Source organism: Culex quinquefasciatus, chromosome 3, assembly GCF_015732765.1.
Source record: "Culex quinquefasciatus strain JHB chromosome 3, VPISU_Cqui_1.0_pri_paternal, whole genome shotgun sequence".
NCBI classification, from domain to species: Eukaryota; Metazoa; Arthropoda; class Insecta; order Diptera; family Culicidae; genus Culex; species Culex quinquefasciatus.
Window position 1 is genome coordinate 106,660,060 of NC_051863.1, and position 17,767 is coordinate 106,677,826.

The 17,767-nt window shown below is 39.3% G+C and overlaps 2 protein-coding genes across 2 annotated transcripts in view; one reads left to right on the forward strand and one right to left on the reverse strand.

The window, feature by feature from the left end:
* On the forward strand, positions 1–7,081 carry LOC6030821 (glucose-6-phosphate exchanger SLC37A2). Its single transcript, XM_038260088.1, is given in 8 exon segments — positions 1–227; positions 285–492; positions 4,842–5,625; positions 5,914–6,064; positions 6,213–6,361; positions 6,422–6,545; positions 6,602–6,679; positions 6,747–7,081. Coding segments are annotated over 7 exon segments (1,581 nt in total). The 5' UTR covers positions 1–227; positions 285–364; the 3' UTR covers positions 6,914–7,081.
* Positions 7,056–17,767, reverse strand: part of LOC6048936 — a 24,428-nt gene continuing 13,716 nt past the window's right edge. Inside the window, exons 10-15 of the mRNA XM_038261094.1 lie at positions 13,271–14,456; positions 12,789–13,211; positions 11,154–11,217; positions 10,640–11,096; positions 10,056–10,581; positions 7,056–7,494 (exon numbers count right to left, since the gene is read on the reverse strand). Coding sequence (XP_038117022.1) covers positions 7,129–7,494; positions 10,056–10,581; positions 10,640–11,096; positions 11,154–11,217; positions 12,789–13,211; positions 13,271–14,456 — 3,022 coding nt within the window. The 3' untranslated portion in view covers positions 7,056–7,128. The remainder of the gene's footprint in view (positions 7,495–10,055; positions 10,582–10,639; positions 11,097–11,153; positions 11,218–12,788; positions 13,212–13,270; positions 14,457–17,767) is intronic.

The following is a 17,767-nucleotide window of genomic DNA, read 5'->3' on the forward strand; positions in this document are numbered from 1 at the left end:
GCACTGACGTATGTGTCATTTTCTGTGTTCGCTTGAACCAGATAACAAGCAGCTCACTAAGTTTTTTGCTCAAAACTAAGGGCCCCGCATTATTTGTCCGTGTGTGGCAGTGTTTCGTGCTTGATTCTCCGAATTTTCACTTGATGACGATCAAAAAAATAACTGTGTGAATAGAATAGACTGTTCAAAATGAAGCTTTGCTAGCTTAAACTTGCTGAATTTCAAACGTGAGTTTTACCTGAGAAGACACAATTCGTCCCTGAACCGAACTCTTTGTCCCGCAGCTGAACAAACTTCTTCTCTTCGATTCGGCTGACGTCGAAGGGGAGAAAAACTGCCCTGGAAGTGCATCTGCAACGCGTTGATGTTGCTGTTTCGTTCCGGCAGAAGAATCATGAGCACCAGCTATCCAGATGCCCCGCTCGGTATCCGAATTGTTTCGGCCATCAGCGGCAAACTTTGTCCACGATGGCAGATCAATCGGCTGCTCTGGTGAGTAATACTTTTTAGCCTTTTTTTTGTTTAGTTCTCCCACTTCGTTGGTGCTGGCGATGATGATAACTTGGAACGAGCAAGTCAATGCTCGATTTGGAATGAGATTTTTTTTTGCATTTTAAACATTTGCTGATAACACCTTCACTGGTGATATTATGGGTTGTGATGTTCTTGACATTGAACAACATGCCTGCGAGGAGTGATGAGTTGTTAATCGATTTAAATTTTCACAATTGACAATATTTTAAAATATAACTAATTTTGCAAGTTGTACCATTTCAAAATACTGGAATTTGGGAAGTTTTTATTTTAGGTTCTTAAAACATATCCACTTCAACAACACTTTAAAAATAATTGTGATTTGGTTATTTATTTAATCACTTATTCTTGCAACAAAACGATTGCAATAACAAAGTGTGATCATAAACAGATTTCTTAATTTTAAGTTGTTGCTTATTAAAGGTTATTTAAAAAATGAAATCGGAATGTTCAATTCATGCCCAATTATGTCCAAACATATGCACACGTTTTGCGGTACCACACCTCAATAACAGATATGACGGCAAACATGTTCTCTCACTTCTACTGAATTTGTCAATGGTATAATTATCTATTGAAACTTTGACGCTTATGGTATTTTTTTTAATGAAGCTATTGTTAGATGCATTTTTTGAAATTGCTCGTCATGGTAGTTGAGCAAGAAAAGAGAAATTTGCTTTGTTTTTATTGTTTCACTTAGAATAAAAAAAAATAAAAAAAATAAATATCTCTCGTTCTATTTTTTATAAAGCAAGGAATTTTTCGGGAACAATTTTACTCGACCTTCTCCAATTTCAATAAAAAATTTTATTGTTAAAAAGCATTTTGAAGCACATTCAATACATATATGGAGTCAATTGCATTCGAGAAAGGCAATTGAGAATGGCGTAAGTTAATTCAATATTTTTGTATTTCGTATTTGTATTGATCCAAGACATATTTGTAAAAAATATGATGAGATTTCAGAAAAAAAATACATTGAAATATAAATACACTCAACCCCCCGGTGGTTGGTCACTTTTTCGTTTGACACTTTTTTAGTTTGTACCCCGTTGGTTGGTCAAAGTCAATCTAAAAAGTGACGAACTGTCACTTTTTACAGGGCACTCACGCACACTATCAATACAAACGTTTGGTAGTGTGTGTGAACTCCGTGTAAAAGGGGTGTCAAACTCAAAAGTGAACCCATTCGTTAGACAACAGTTGGTGTCAAACCATCGGGGTTTGAGTGTACACGCTATATCTACGAGAGTTTTAGATTTTAAGGTTTAAAAGTAAAATTTGAAGGTGAGTGCGCGAATTTTTTGCTCTATTTTTAATTTGATTGGCCTAAAATATTGCGAAAAGCCTCACGAAAAATGCTGGGATGTATGCACTTTGGGACCTTCCGGGATGGGACACAACTCGCTCCCTGGATAATATCCTGGCCATTTTTTTGAAAAAATGTCAAACTTTGAAGGTCTGTTACGTGTTATGTCCAATCAAGCTCATATTTTGGATTTGGGCTTAGTATGCCCACCGGAACAAACCCTTGAATGCCCACCAAAAAGTCATTTTTGTTATATCCTAATATCTACTCAGGACCAACATCTGAGCAAATGTATGTGGGTGTGGTGGGATGTTGATAAAAATAATTGCTCTCGATTATCTCGGGACTGGCTGAACCAATTTTTCCGTTTTGGACGCATTCGATCCGTCTTGGGGTCCTTATGAAGTTTAGTTAAGTATCGTCAACGGGGGCGAATCAGGACTACAGTCTGAATAGGGACAGCACGTTTTAGAGCACTTGAAAACTTCATAAATAGTCTAACCGAAACCACATCAAAAAAGCAAAATATAGGGCTGCATCATTGTTAAAACAGCTGTCCCAATTCGCCCCAAGTGTCCCGATTCGCCCCAGATTACGGTTCCGACTTAAAAAGTTATAAACGATTTTGACTAAAGTCTGAAAGATTGTAAAAAGGGTGTTTGTTGTAAAAAAGAGCCTAACACATTAAGGATCTGACATCGCTTTCAAAAGTTATAAGCACTTAAATGCTATTTGTTCCCTTTTTGGAGGCCGGATTGGATGAAAATTGGATTGGATGAAAACGTTGTCCGGATCTGTCATGCAACCGATTGTTGGATAAGTAATTAAAAGACCTTTGCAACGAGTCCAAAAGAATGAAAATCTGATACCCCCACTCCCCCCCCCCTCTCCCTGTCTTTTTTGAAGTCGGATATCAGATTTTTAATGAAAATGTCCGGATCAATCATGCGACCTATCGTTAGATGCGTATTAAAATGACCCTTCCAATGATTACAATAGATTGAACATCTGATAACCCTTTCAAAAGTATATTAAGGTGTAACGGGCCATCATCAAATATGGCGAAAAAACATGGTTGGCAAATTTTCCGGTTCCACCCTAACGATGATACTTTTTTGTTCCACCTTAATCAGCAAAAAATTGCAACGTTTTGGAAGTATTCCTTTTTTTCGAAAAATAAACATGCAGCATATAACATTACATAATCACCATGCACAAAACATTCGTGGGAACCCAGCAAAACAAGCAGCATTGATGAAAAATATTTTTTTTCCTTTAATTTTGACTAGTTTTGACCGCTTCGGCAATCACCTCCAAAAAGACGTTTTATTCACTGTACCTATACAAAAAAGCAATCACCGTGCGTGCTGCAGCCAGGAGAATCTGCCAGTTTCCACCAAATTCCACAAAACCCGCGAAATCCGTCAAAACGTCGTCCTAAACTTACGAAGTGAAACTTTCCGCGAGATAATTTGCATTTTTTTACACGATTCAATACCAGCAACAGTTGCATTAGTATGTGTAGTCATCAAGATTCTTACTACAGGTTGTTGCCAGAATTAATTTTCGAGCACTTTATATTAAGTTACCGCTGTATGGTTTTTTTAATTCTTCTTTTTCAGTTGAACTACCCGATCTAAGAGATTCACACCGCAATTTTAGCAAATCGGACAACTTCGACGTAACGCCCTCGTCTCAACTTTGCTCAGGTAACGCTACATATTCCTGTTTGGCTCCGGATTCCTCCATTCCGTTCATCGAGCAGCGGGAAATTCATTCGAAGCGACCCTAGCTTATTTCTTTCCACAATCAACACGTTCCAGCTCAAAGTGATCCTTCGCGTGGTGTAAAAACTCGTCAAACCTGGTCAAAAGATGGCTTCAAAAAACGAATCTTCAAAAAATCTGAAGTGACGTGTTACAATAAATTTCTTTTTATTAAAAGAAAAATTACATAACTTTATAAAAATAAACGAAAACAGCTTCAGAAATATTCGGAAAATGCCTGCAAAATTTGGTTGATTAATTTTACAAGATTCATTCGGCAAAGGACCTTAAAGTCTGTCCTATTTTAGATCTTCTTCTTTAAAAAAACGTAGTAAATGGTTTATGTTCTTAAAATAATATTCTGCTCTTATTTAAACGGATTTATTGGCTTTCAAATATTCTCTGAATATTTGAATCATATAAAAAAAATCTCAAAATTTAATAAGAGGCCACCCACAAACCACGTGGATACGTGCCCTCGTAGTTTATGGAAGTCCCTAACGTGTTTGTTTAGATCTGTTATTTACCCAAACTGTTACTTCACCAATACAATTACAAAAGATTGACACTATGACTAATACATGCAAATATTAATGATAATCATCACACCAATACGTTTACACTGCACTAATACACTGATACCTTCGATGATGAAGCGTTTCACCTTAATATGGAAGACACCAACCGCTATAAAGTGGATTAAGTAACGTTTTAGTCATAAAAGCTACCGGGAAAGTAAAACCAAGGTTTTTAAGGCCAAACCGAAACATTTGTTTGCTGAACCACTGGATACCATTTTATGCATTTGGATTTTTTCCATTTTTGTTTGAGGATATTTTGTGAAATTGTCCAAAAGGGACTTTTCAAAAAAAAAAAAAAAGCTCAGGGAACATGGTGAACCATTTTCCGAAAGTTTTCACGTATGGAAGAGTCTAGATCATCTATCATCTATCCTTTGAGAACTGAGCCCAATGCTTTCATTTAGCCAGATCATAAACCAAGTCAATTGAGGTAAAACACCAAGCAATGGGATTTGAAACGTGATGCAAGATGTCAGGATTGCATCGCTAAGATCGTAAATTTCCTAACTCTCCCGTTTTATCTTCGTCGTCATAAAACATTACCTGCATCGGATATTTACCCTCAAGTCGTCCCATGTGCGACGTTCACAGCTGGATCAAATTCACGGATTTGCTTCGTGATTGTGCGATAACAACTGTCTCTGCTTTCAGGTTCAAATGCTCGGTGCTCACGCTGACCTACCTGGCGTACATGTGCTACCACATGACACGGAAACCGATCTCGGTGGTCAAATCCGTGCTCCATCGGAACTGTTCCGGGGTGCAGCTGCCGCCGGAGTTTATCAACAACGGGGATGATGTGCCGGGCGGTGACAGCACCTGGTGTGACTATCCACCCTTCGATGGACCGGACTCGGCAGCCCTGCTGGGCACGCTGGATTCGTCGTTTTTGTTCAGCTATGCCATTGCGATGTTCTTTTCGGGTTTCATCGCAGAACGCGTCTCGCTGCGATACTTTTTGGCGCTGGGAATGCTGTTTTCCGGAATTTTCTGCTACCTGTTTGGAGTGGCTAAGGTGTACGACGTGCACTCGTTGATGTACTTTGTGTTTGTTCAAGCCATGGCCGGGATGTTCCAAACGACGGGATGGCCGAGCGTTGTGACCATCGTAAGCCGATGGTTTGGAAAAGCAAAACGGGGGTTGATTTTTGGCATCTGGAACAGTCACACTTCGATTGGGAACATCTTGGGATCGTTGATTGCTGCTCATTACGTGGAACGTGACTGGTCGATGTCGTTTATCGTGCCCGGCTTTCTGATGGGAGTGTTTGGGTTTGTTATGTTTTTGTTCCTGGTCGATCGACCGGAGATCGTGGACTGCCAGGAGAAGGTTGGCGATCGTCGGGCTGGTTATAGACGACTGGACGACGGTAGAACGGCTGATGTGGGTGGTAACTCAGATCCTGAGGATCTTATTGACACTAGAAGTGAACAGGTATGGCATCCGCAAAGAATTTAAACTCTAATTTTATCTAGCTTTGTTTGTTTATTTGCATGTGTTTAATACAACCCTTAGGTTAACCCTTCCCTAAGAAGCTTACACGGCAGCTTCTATTCTAATGTAGTAAGTGCATGTTTTATTATGTTTGGTCAATGTAGTTTAATGTTGAGTAAAGTAGAATTTGAAATATTACATTTTTAGCTATAACAAATGCAATTAGTTTCAACAAATTATACCCTTTTCTTCGTAGGACGTTGATGAACGCACACCGATCATTGGCAGTATTAATCGGGAGCCGGTGGAAGACGATGCGATCGGATTTTGGGAGCCATCAAAATTCCGGGTGTGATTGAGTTTTCCCTCTGTCTATTTTTCTCCAAACTGGTCAGCTACACATTCCTCTACTGGCTGCCGCTGTACATTCAGGCCTCGAGTGAGTATTAAAGAATTGTATTTTAGGGTGGATTTTAATGGACTTTTCGATGACTGACATCGAAAGAACGCTTCATTACGTGCAACGAGATTTAAATTTAATAATTGATTTTTTTTTCTAATACTTTTCCCGATTTCTATCGCTCCAGCCACGCTGAGCGCCGAACTGAGTGCAGATTTATCGACGCTGTTCGATATCGGTGGCATCGTTGGCGCCATCGCGGCCGGCCTGCTGTCCGACTACACCGGAATGTCCGCCACGACCTGCACGGTGATGCTTGCGTTGGCCGCTCCTTCGGTAAATGGCATTTGTGGTTGGGATTGACATTGAGGACTGAAATCGGGATTAATTTTCTAGTTGCTGCTTTATCAACAATGGGGTGCCCTCTCGTTATCGTTCAACATCTGTCTGCTGTTTGTGGCCGGAGTCCTGGTGAACGGGCCGTACGCTCTTATCACCACTTCTGTTAGTGCTGAACTAGGTAAGATGTGCGGGATTAGTTGAATATCTTATTCTAAACCTTACAACTTTTTGCAGGCCAACACAGTTCGCTGAACGGGAATGGAAAGGCGTTAGCTACAGTGACAGCTATAATCGATGGAACTGGTTCCATTGGTAAGAAAACTCCTTTGTTATGTCATTAATTTATTTGTTACAACCAACATTTTAATTTCACTTGAAGGTGCCGCCGTTGGTCCTCTGGTCGCCGGCTTGGTCTCGTCGTCCGGATGGCAGAACGTGTTCTACATGTTGATCGCGTCGGATATTCTTGCCCTCTTGCTGCTGCTGCGGCCAGTTTCCAAAGAGCTCAAACGACGCTCCCGACGGCGCAACGTGCGGATAGAGTAATTAGTCCAAATGTTAAATGTTAGACTGTTTGTTTCGAGGCATGCGGGCCCGATTGGGGCCGGCTTTCGAAACATTTTGACATTTTTTACGCTGTAATTTTCCAATTTATGCCTCGGATATTTTTTAATAATCAGATAAAATATGCTCTGCTATGCGAGAAGCTTTAAATAAAAAGTATTTTTATTTCAAATAGAACACAAAGAATCAATTTTAAATCACAAATCACAATCAACCAGATGGGGCCAGTTGCAAAGAGCAAGCACGGGGTCAAACAGCAATCCGGCCGGACAGGAAAAATCGAACCGACGTCCGTTGGAGTCACAGATGAAGTACTTGTCGCAGACTTCTTCGTTCGGGAACACGCCCTCGGGTGAACAGCCACCAGGAGGAGTCGGAGAGGAACCTGATGGAGGAGGAGTGGCAGTGGTCGTGTTGTTCAACGGTGGTGATTGTCCGTAAATGTGCTCGTAAATGACGCTCATCAGCGCGTATCGCGTATCGTGACAAACGCCATGGAAGTCGTCCGTTTCCAGCGACCAAACCATTACGCCGCCGAGGTTCATTTGGGAGAAGTAGTCCATCTGGAATGTGGCGAGAAATAAATTATTTTTAAATAAATTGTTTAACTTTTCTTGCTTGTTTTGTTTCTTAGATTAAAAAATAAAACAGATCAAGTAAATAATAAAAATGTCCAAAGAACTCATCAAAGGTCATTTGAGGGCTCTTGATTGACAAAAACTTAAGACCGTATATTGCGTTTTTCACTTTTGGGGTAATGACTTTCAATGATGGTTCTGAAATAGTAAATTGAAATAAAAAAAAAATATCACTAGAGTAGCGTGGGACAAAGGTAATCGTTCTGTCGCTGGTGACCTATTTTGACCAATTCCTATTTTGGCAGAAATACTATTTTTTGTGATTTTGAATCAATTTTATCAGAAATAAAAGTTATCCAATGTGTTTGAATTTTCAGGAAAAATAAGAAGAAGAGGAATTTAAAAAAAATTCTTTAAAGGTTGGCAAGGCAATTGGCTAACATTAGTTAAATGGTTTTAAAGATTACGTGAACCTGAAGTTTTGTAAACCTTATTTTGTTCACTTCAAATATTAGATCAAGATGGCTCAAAAGTTACTTTTCCCAATAAATTTCGCAAACTTAAAGGTTATCACTTTATTTTTGAAAATACATAAAATTTACTCTAAGACAAGTCGAAACCCCAAATATGAGCTTTTTAGGTTGAAACTAAGTATTGAAAAGGCTGGTGCGCACTTTTGCCCAGTACTACTCTGTGTGTAAAATGCTTCTACAAACAACACAAAGAAACCCATTTTTTGATTCATACATTCTGAATCAGAGCTTGAATGTTTTTCTAAAACAATCATGGCCACCAAATTGCCGATCGAGGATGATGCCTTTCAGAGCCTTAAAATATATTTCGCAAACTAATTATTGCAAAATAAAATATATATGAAAAAATAATATTTCGCAAACTAATTATTGCAATCCAACTGTTCTACTGTATTTGTATTTGTACTGTACGTTTTGTAGTGAAATGATGAAATTATAGCTTGCTATTTTTTTATAAATATATTATCCCCATCAATTTCTACGGCCAGAGCCGAGGGACAAAAACTTTGAAGAATATTTACATCAGCTTTATTCTGATTTTCAATCAATTTGATGAGAAATCGCTCTTTGTCACAAGTGTGTATTGCGATATGCGGGAATCGGAAGCGAATTTCCAAAATCGGTTTCAAACATCTTGTAGGATTCGTGAGTTTGACAAAACGTCATCATTTACTCATTTTCAACCTAAATGGTCGTTTCAAGATCTATTTTTATGATGATTAAGGAAAAAGCTATAAAAAAGAAAAACTTATTTTAAAATTTTGAAATACAGTCTGATCGTCCGGAACCCTACAATTACACACAAATAATACAAATAATTGCCGGGACTTGTCGTGTAGGGGTAAGCGTGGTTGCCTCTCATCCAGTCGGCCTTGGTTCGATCCCAGAAGATCTCGGTGGCATCTTCGAGACGAGATTTGTCTGATCACGCCTCCCGTCGGATGGAGAAGTAAATGTTGGCCCCGGTCTAACCTAGAGGGTTAGGTCGTTAGCTCAATCCAGGTGTAGGAGTCGTCTCCCTGGGTCCTGCCTCGGTGGAGTCGCTGGTAGGCAGACTCACAATCCAAAGGTCGTCAGTTCGAATCCCGGGTGGATGGAAGCTAAGGTGTAAAAAGAGGTTTGCAATTGCCTCAACAATCAAACCTTCGGACAACTAGTTTCGAGTAGGAATCTCGCAATCGAGAACGCCAAGGCAATGCTGTAGAGCGAATAATTTGATTTGCAATACAATTAATTACACTTTGGAAAATCGAATCACGAAAGAAGTATCTTGTTTTTGGTCGTTGATCTCAAATATGACAAAAAAAAAGTGATTTGAAAACTTTTAATCCAAGATGGCAATGATGAAACATTAAGAAAATGCATTTGGTAATGTTACAGCACAAGTTACAGAACTATGATTTGATGTTAAATATAGAAAAAAACATTTTTTGCCCATGACTAGATTATCCGAAGTTCCTAAGAAACTTGCGGAGAATCGTACTTTGGATTATCAAAAAAAAAAAAAAAAAAATCAAACCATTCACATTAACGACCCCCGGGTCTTTTGTGGTCTCTATTGCAAGTTTCTGCTTGAACCTAGGAGTCCGAAGGCTTGAATGGAGAGAGCACCCAAACCTCTTTTTACTCCAAGGAACCTTCCACCCCAGTGTTTGAACTGACGACCTTTGGATTGCGAGTCCAACCGCCGCCAGCGATTCCACCGGAGTAGGCTTGGTTTGGTGTGTTGTTTGTACTTATGGCATGGAGACAACTCCTACACCTGGAATGACTTAACGGCCTAACAACCAAGGCCGGGACCGACATTTTTACTTCCTCATCCGATGGAAGGTTGCAGCAGATGAGAATCGAACCCAGAATCATCCGCTTACAAAGCGGACAGCGTAACCATTCGGCCACGCACTGCCACACTTTGGATTATCGATATTTATGATAATCGAGTCTTGGCTGTACTGAAATAAAAAGTATGAAGTGACGTCGCTGAAGTAATAGTGGCTAAAATCTTGTTTTTACCTTGTGCGCCACAGATTTGACGTCCTCGAAGCTGATCCACTGATTTCCACTGGTGGCATAGCAGACCAACTGTTTCTCATTGCAAGTAATATCCCATTTTTCCGAAAGAAACTTTTCACATAGTTCATTGTACCCAATCATCCCTGCTTCTCTTGAATACTGTCCGGCCTTTCCCGGACCCGAGGCAGGTGCTTCAACTCCATTGACGCTCGCGTCTACCAGAGTGAAGGTCCTTCCATAGGAAGGAATGCCCATTACGATCTTTTCCTTTGGAGCACCCAGCTCGATCCAATAGTGAATGCTTGCATTTACGTTGAGTTGCTGCTGCAGGTCCGTCACATCCTTAGCTCCGGAGTAGAGTGGGGAATTGAACCCCGTGTAGGGATCCCACGAACCGTGCATATCGTAGGTCATCACGTTGATGAAATGCAGTGCTGCTGAAACCCGTGGAATGTCGTACGACCTGCTGGCGGAAAATTCCGCCGATGCCACTGCAGCAGAAAGGAGGAGTCCTTCACGATCAAATCTAGACGATGATGGTTTGTTTTATTAGAAAACCGATTAAAACTGTTGAACTCACTCACTCTCGTCGTATTTCTTCCAACCAAGTTGCGTGATTTTCACGATCAACTAATTCGTTACCGTCGCGTTGTCCAGGGTACTCCCAGTCCAGATCGATCCCGTCAAAGTTGTGTTTTTTGCAAAATTTGATACTGTCTTTGATGAATCGCTGTCGAAGAGTTGGACTAGCAGCAACCACAGAAAACGGATGAGACCGTTCGTTCCATCCACCGACGGCGGCCATCGTCTTGAGCTTTGGATGCTGTAGTTTAAGCTCGTTGAATCGCTTTATGTGACCTCGGCCCCAGTTTTCCTCCAAATCCAAGTACGGGTCAATAATCCGAATGGTTCCATCTTCATTGATTCCGAAGAAGGCGTACATCAAATGCGTACACAGCGAAGGTTCGATGTTTTCTATGTTGAACGAGCCACGGTTTGGCCTATAAACGGACCACGTTCCCACATAGCACACGATTTTCTCTGAAAATGATTTTCTTCGTAAGCCATTCAAACACTAATCAACAGCAAAACCCTCACTTTCAGTTAATGCCATCGAAATTGATAGAGTAAGAAGCACCAACCCCAGAACAATACTGCCACACTTCATTGTTGAGCAAATTAAAAATCACAGTCCAATCAATAAAACGATACAATCCGTTCACCACGAACGCCACAGACTAGACTAGAACCACCCAACGGGGTCCCGCTTTTATAATCAAAGAATCGTGTTTTGCCGTCAGACAGTCATCGGCACTTTTTCAATTATCAATTGAATCTGGAGTACCCTCCGGTGCGGTATTATGCTGCCTTAGGAAATTAACTCATCGTTGCCGCGTCCGCCACCATCTAGTTCTTTATCAATACAGGTACGATAGGGCGCGGTAATCGCGTAGAAAAAAAAAATCAAGTACCTAGATTAAATAATCTCGCGGAAAGGGACCGACTGCATGGAAAACAATATGAAGTCACCGGATGTTAAATTAGATTAAAGTTAAAGGTAAAGGTTAAATTAGATTAAAGTTAAAGGTGTTTCCTTCCAAGAATGAGCTTTTTTTTGGTAATCATGGTTTTGACTAAACTTTGTGACAATTTTATCTTCTAGCAATGAAGCCAATTTGTATCATTGTTTCGTCCATATAACGATTTTATTTGTGTGGAGCATAGACCAGCTCCAAAACAAATTTCCAAAAATGAGCATGATTGTGTGAATCTAACAGGACCGGGAGCTCAGCCTTTTAGTTTTTTAATTGGATTTAACCAGTAAACAAGTTTCGGTATTGGGGAAGGTGGGGCAAGTGTAACAAGCTAATGATATGCTCGTTGAAACCCATTGAAAACGTAAATAAATCAGTCGGATTTTTTTGATAATCATCATATTTCAGGTCTTGCCCAAGACTTCTGAAAAAATCTGAAAAATTCTGTGTTGTACTATACAAAATTGATTCTAAAATTATTGATTTTTCGTACATTCTACTCAACTAGTGTGGCATGTTTCAAGTACTCAGTGACTGCTGTGCCAGCTGGTGATACGCCAAATTAGGCTCTTATTTAGGCTTTGGGATCAATTTATCTACCGAATCAAGCTCCCAAAGCGTCATTTTTGTTACTCCCTAGTACGCATCCACCGGAGAAGTTGTTGTCTTCTTTTATGTAAATTACTTAATTTAAGGAATCCAATTTGATTGTAAAAATAGTCTGACTTTTTTTGAAAATCGTGTTGTAGACATTCAAGGTTGTACTAAAGACCGTTCCCCTAATAGGATAGTAAAATGTTTGAGGTGGACTAGTGTGACAAAAAGAATGGATTTTAGAGACACCACCTGGCATAATTCCTTTGGTTTAAAATAAAAATAAAAAAGTGGCTGTAAGCCGTGCAAAACTAAAAAGGCAAAATATGTAATGATAGGAGGTGGTGGATCAAGCCAAATACTATCTGATAACATAAATTTAACAAGAAAAATGCAATTAAAAATACTAAGAATGACCTCTTGAATACGGGAAACATATAAAACACGCATTTGTTTATAAATTTGTTTAAAAACATCAATTTTATCATTTATTTCGAAACGATATCTTGTGAGTCAGATTTCCTTTCAGTGCAAGTATGTGTATATTTTGGAATAAAGATTTGGTCAAAAATTGGCTTTATCATTGCAATTAATATTGATTTTAACATTCTACCCTTTCTGGATAGTTACAGCTTAGTATCGAAAGATCAAAATACAATCCTGCCGGGCATTGAAAGCTATGTAGGGTGGCACCCTCGCAGAAATAAAATTTAGAACAATCTTCTGGGTCTCGGAAGTATCCAGTTTCAACACATTTAATCGGGCCAGGATCCTCAGTAGTTGTACTAGTTGATGCCCAGATGCTGGTGGTTCCTTCTTCCGTAGTGGTAGTGCTTTCAGGGTGATGCGTTGAAGTGCTGATAGTAGTTGGTGCGTTGGTGGTTGTACTAGTCACCTCATCATGCTCTAATCCCTTGTTGAGCGTTGAGAGCAGGGCAAACCTTTCACCACATTTGCCGTGAAAATCATCCGTTTCGATTGACCATACCATTGCTCCGGCTAATCCGTATCGCTTAATAAAGTTGGCCTGTGAAATATTAGATTTTAGTTGGAATATATTTGATGTAGCAAGGAATTATGACAAACCTTCAATGTGATGCTTTCTGGGTCGTCGTAGCCAACCCATTGATTCGCACTGTACGCGTAAGGAGCCTGTTGCTCGTTGTCCCAGCAGTGGTTCCACTTCTCAAATTGTAACTTTTCACAAATCTCATTGTAACCAAGAAATCCCGATTCGTACGTATACGGTCCAGCACGGCCAGGTCCACCGGCGGGAGCTCCAATCCCATTGTCACCAGCATTTCGCAGCGTAAATGATCTTCCGTAGAATGCTACCCCCAGGTTAAGCTTCTCGGCAGGAGCACCTTGCCGAATCCAGTAGCTAACACAAGCCTGTACGTTCAGTTGACGTTGAACTTCGGTTTTGTCATTTAAACCAGCGTAGAGAGGCGCGTTTTGACCTGTTACAGATTCCCAAGGACCGTGTAAATCATACGCCATTAGATTTATGAAATCCAAATGTGTCGAAATCCCAGAAATGTTGTACGAAATAGCTGCCGAGTTCTCCGCTGCCGCCACCGCAGCAGTCAGAAGCAGTCCTCGATTGGAGAATTCCTGCTTCAAATCCGACAGCAATTCAACAAAGTTTTCTCGATCAACGCTTGGGTCTCCGTCCCTCTGCCCAGGGTACTCCCAATCTACGTCGAGCCCATCGAATCCCATCCGTTTACAAAATTTCGCGGCATCTTTCGCCAATCGCAACCTCAATGCTGGACTCTGGGCAACGGTTGAAAACTTTAGTGAGCCCTCGTTCCAGCCACCAATCGCTACCAGAGTTTTCAGCTTCGGGTTCACCAGCTTTAAATCGTTGAACTTCCGCATCGTTCCCAAACCCCAATTGTCCTCCAAGTCCAGCCAAGGATCCAGTATCGAGATGGTTCCATTCTGGTGAATTCCGACGAAGGCATAGATGAGGTGCGTGCACAGGAACGGATCGATATGTTCTACTGCGAAACGACCCGCTCCGTTACGGTAGGTGGCCCAAGTTCCGTAATAGCACACAATGTTTCCTGATGGTTCGATTGCAAAAGTTGAAATTATAAGTGCCATCAGTGGTAATCCAATGGCAAAGACTGGTGTCATGATTCTCGAGGTGACGCGATTAGACGTTCGTTGTGGCGTCAAATTCCGATGAAAACTAATCGGAATTGATACTCTACTTCTCTTTATATAAGATTGAATTGGGGGTAATACCATACAGTTGACTGGTGAACTAAATAATTAGAGATATTGACGAATTTTCCTGCTGGGCTAAAGTTTATACACATATAAATGGTACATTTTTGGTTTTCAAATTAAGAAAAAATATTCGAAAATGGCATCTCTGTTTCGAAAACTTGGAAATTTCTTTCGTTTTCTTCAGATACGATTTTTTTTTTCGTTTTAAAAACTACAACACACCATATGAGTACAAAACTTGTTTAAAATCATTTGGATGTTACACTTGTGAAAGTTGTATAGTCAAGATATTTTCTTGTCCAATTTTAAAATTGGAATCTCCAGGTTCTAATGGATTCTGAATGTTCTCGTCATTAAATTGAAGTCATTCAATGAAGAAGTGTCGAATGACCTCTCTAGGTTAAAGTCACGTTAATAAAATAAACAACAACATTCAATGATGTGTTTTTTTTCTAGTATTATTTATTGATCTCTTTGCCAGTTGAATAAATGCATGACATAGCCAAATCCTCCGGTGTTTTCCAGTCAGTTCCGGGTGGTTAACAATGGATACCATTGTATGGCACACCAAAACAAAATTCAGCTTTATCAGAAAAAAATATAATAAATGGAACTTGAAATTGGAAGCTTTTGAATGACTAGTATAATCCACACTGGTCAAGTTCAGTCAATCCGGATTTTCCGTCCCGGATAAAGTTAAATTTTTTTTTTACATTTCAAGTGACATGTAAAAAGCTCTTGTTATACAGTCATCCCACTTATTCGGAACACACACAAACTCGGAACATGTTTGTGATAATTTGTCAATACGCCAAACGTATCTTTACTGTCGACCTTCATTTTCTTTTTGTAAAAATATGGACTCCTGGAAAGAACCAAAGTTTGTTTACATCCGTAAGAACAAAATGTTCCGGATTTGTGGATTTCAAGGGTCAATGTTTTGCCTTCCTCACCTCAATGAGGAAAGGCTATAAAATCACTCAGAAAATGAACTTCCATATTTTACCTCCTATACCCACCTTCATGTATACATATCGACTCAGAATCAAATTCTTAGCGGGTGGTTGGATGTTGATCAACGTAATTGCACTTGATTATCTTGACCGTTTTGGTCTAATTCGGTCCGTATTGGGGTCTCCTAAGTCACTATTTATAAATAATGACGTTTAGTTAAGTACTTCAAAAGTTGTACTGAAAAAACGATTTTGACTGAAGTCCGAAAGATTTAAAAAAGGGTGGTTTTCGTAAGGAAACCCGTCATGTTATACATTTTTAGAAAGGTATTTGGAAGACCTTTCCAACGCGTCCAAAACGATGAAGATCTGATAACCATATAATTAAAGTTATGGTCACTTAAGTGTTAATTATACCGTAATCTGGGGTGAATCGGGACTACAGTCTGAATAGGGACAGAAGTTTTTAGAGCACTTAAAGCTTTTAAATTTGGAAATGGATGTACACATTTTGTTGGCCTAAGTCTGTTCTAACCGAAACCAACCAGAAAAATCAAAATATTGTGCTCCAACATGGTTAAAACTGCTGTCCCAATTCGCCCCATGTGTCCCGATTGACCCCAGTTTACGGTACACTTTTTTGAGGCCGGATCTCGAAAATTTGGATGAAAAAACATGCGTTCACAAATCTGTGTAAAATTCGAAATTTTGAAGACAGAGTATCACCATTCACCAATTTCCATGTTGTATTCACCTCATTATATCCTACGTAACCTGGTTCTAGTGTGTAAGGTCCTGAAACTCCAGCACCGGTAACACTCCATTGTTAGAAACACTCGCCAGCGTGAAAGTTCGGCCGAACCCATAAAACATATGACCCATCGTTGGATAGGTAATCAAAAAACCTTTCCAACGAGCCCAAAACATTGAAAATCTGACAACGCTATCAAAAGTTTGGAGCTATTGTGCTAAAACTTAATTATGACGGATACAAAAAGGGTAAAAATTGCAAAAGATCCGGCTGAGGCAGCACTAAGCTTTATGGAATCAGCCTCGTTGTCCCAAACTTTCTTCATGTTTCAATTGATTTTAGGAAGAAGGCACCAATCACTGAGAAGTTTAAAGTAACGTTTTTAAATACTTGATATAAAACATCATTAATCAATTGAAAGATCACACTAAAAGCTTTCACATGAAGATAAAAGCAAATCATTATGATCAGTTATCGTTTTTCTATGATTTTTTGAACATTGGCCGATATGTTTTCTGATAATATAATTAATTATTAGAATTAGAGGTGGGTAAAAAAAAGACCGAGCCGCTCAAAGAGCCGGTTTACTAAAGCGAACAAACCGTGGCTCAAAAAAAAAGAACCGCGGTTCTTTTTAAACTTCGGTCTTTTGACAGAACCGTTTCAAGATGGCATGATTCATGTTATAAATATAATTTATTGAATTTCGAGAAAAAATAGTTTTAAATTTGTTTTCGAGGATTTAAAATGCTTTTTCAAATATTTCAATGCTAATAAAAATGTATCTCAAAAGTAAATGATTGTCTGAAAAAAAAATGAAAAAAAAATCATTGTACAACTGATTGTACACTAAAGTATTATCAGAATACGAATTTGAGCATTTCAAATTGCATAATTTGTAAAATATTAACAAAAATCTACTGAATAGTTTAGAGATTTTTGAAAAAAATAAAGTAAACCCTTTAGTCCGATTAAATTTTAGCGTTTATAGACTTCATCGATTAAATCAGAATGTAGAAAAGAGTTCACAGACTTTATTCTTCAAATAAAACACCAGCAATAGTTCAATTCTTGCAGAAATAAACGCAATGAAAACAATTTTTCCAGCATCCTAGATTTAAGTTTGGATGCCATTCAATTACTCGAATGTTTAGGTTCGAGTAGAAGTTTCGAAGTTCGAGTCACGAAAAAGAGACCACCAAGACTTATGGTTTCCAAGGGCATCTTCTTGTTTTCAGTTTTAATTTGTTTTCTCAAATAATTTATAAAAGTCCAATGTGAAATAACTTATAAAATCACACGATTCTTTAAAACCCCTTTTATCCAAACTTTGAAAAAGAGCGAAAGAGCCGTTCAAAACAACGGCTCTTTTTAATGAGCGAACGAAAATGAGCGGCTCCTAAAAAAGAGCGATTGTGCCCACCTCTAATTAGAATATAGAAACCAATTCTGTTTTGGCCATCGGCCAAATCCAGTACAGCGTAATGTTTCGAAAGTGCAGTATTTTACTAAATGCTCATTTTACTTTTATATTTTTATCTGCCTTCAACCTAACGCATAATGGTGGAAATGCAAAGGTGCTCTTGATTTGTTTTTTTGGTCAAGGGTGGCGAACCCCATCTATGTAATACCTGCAGCTGA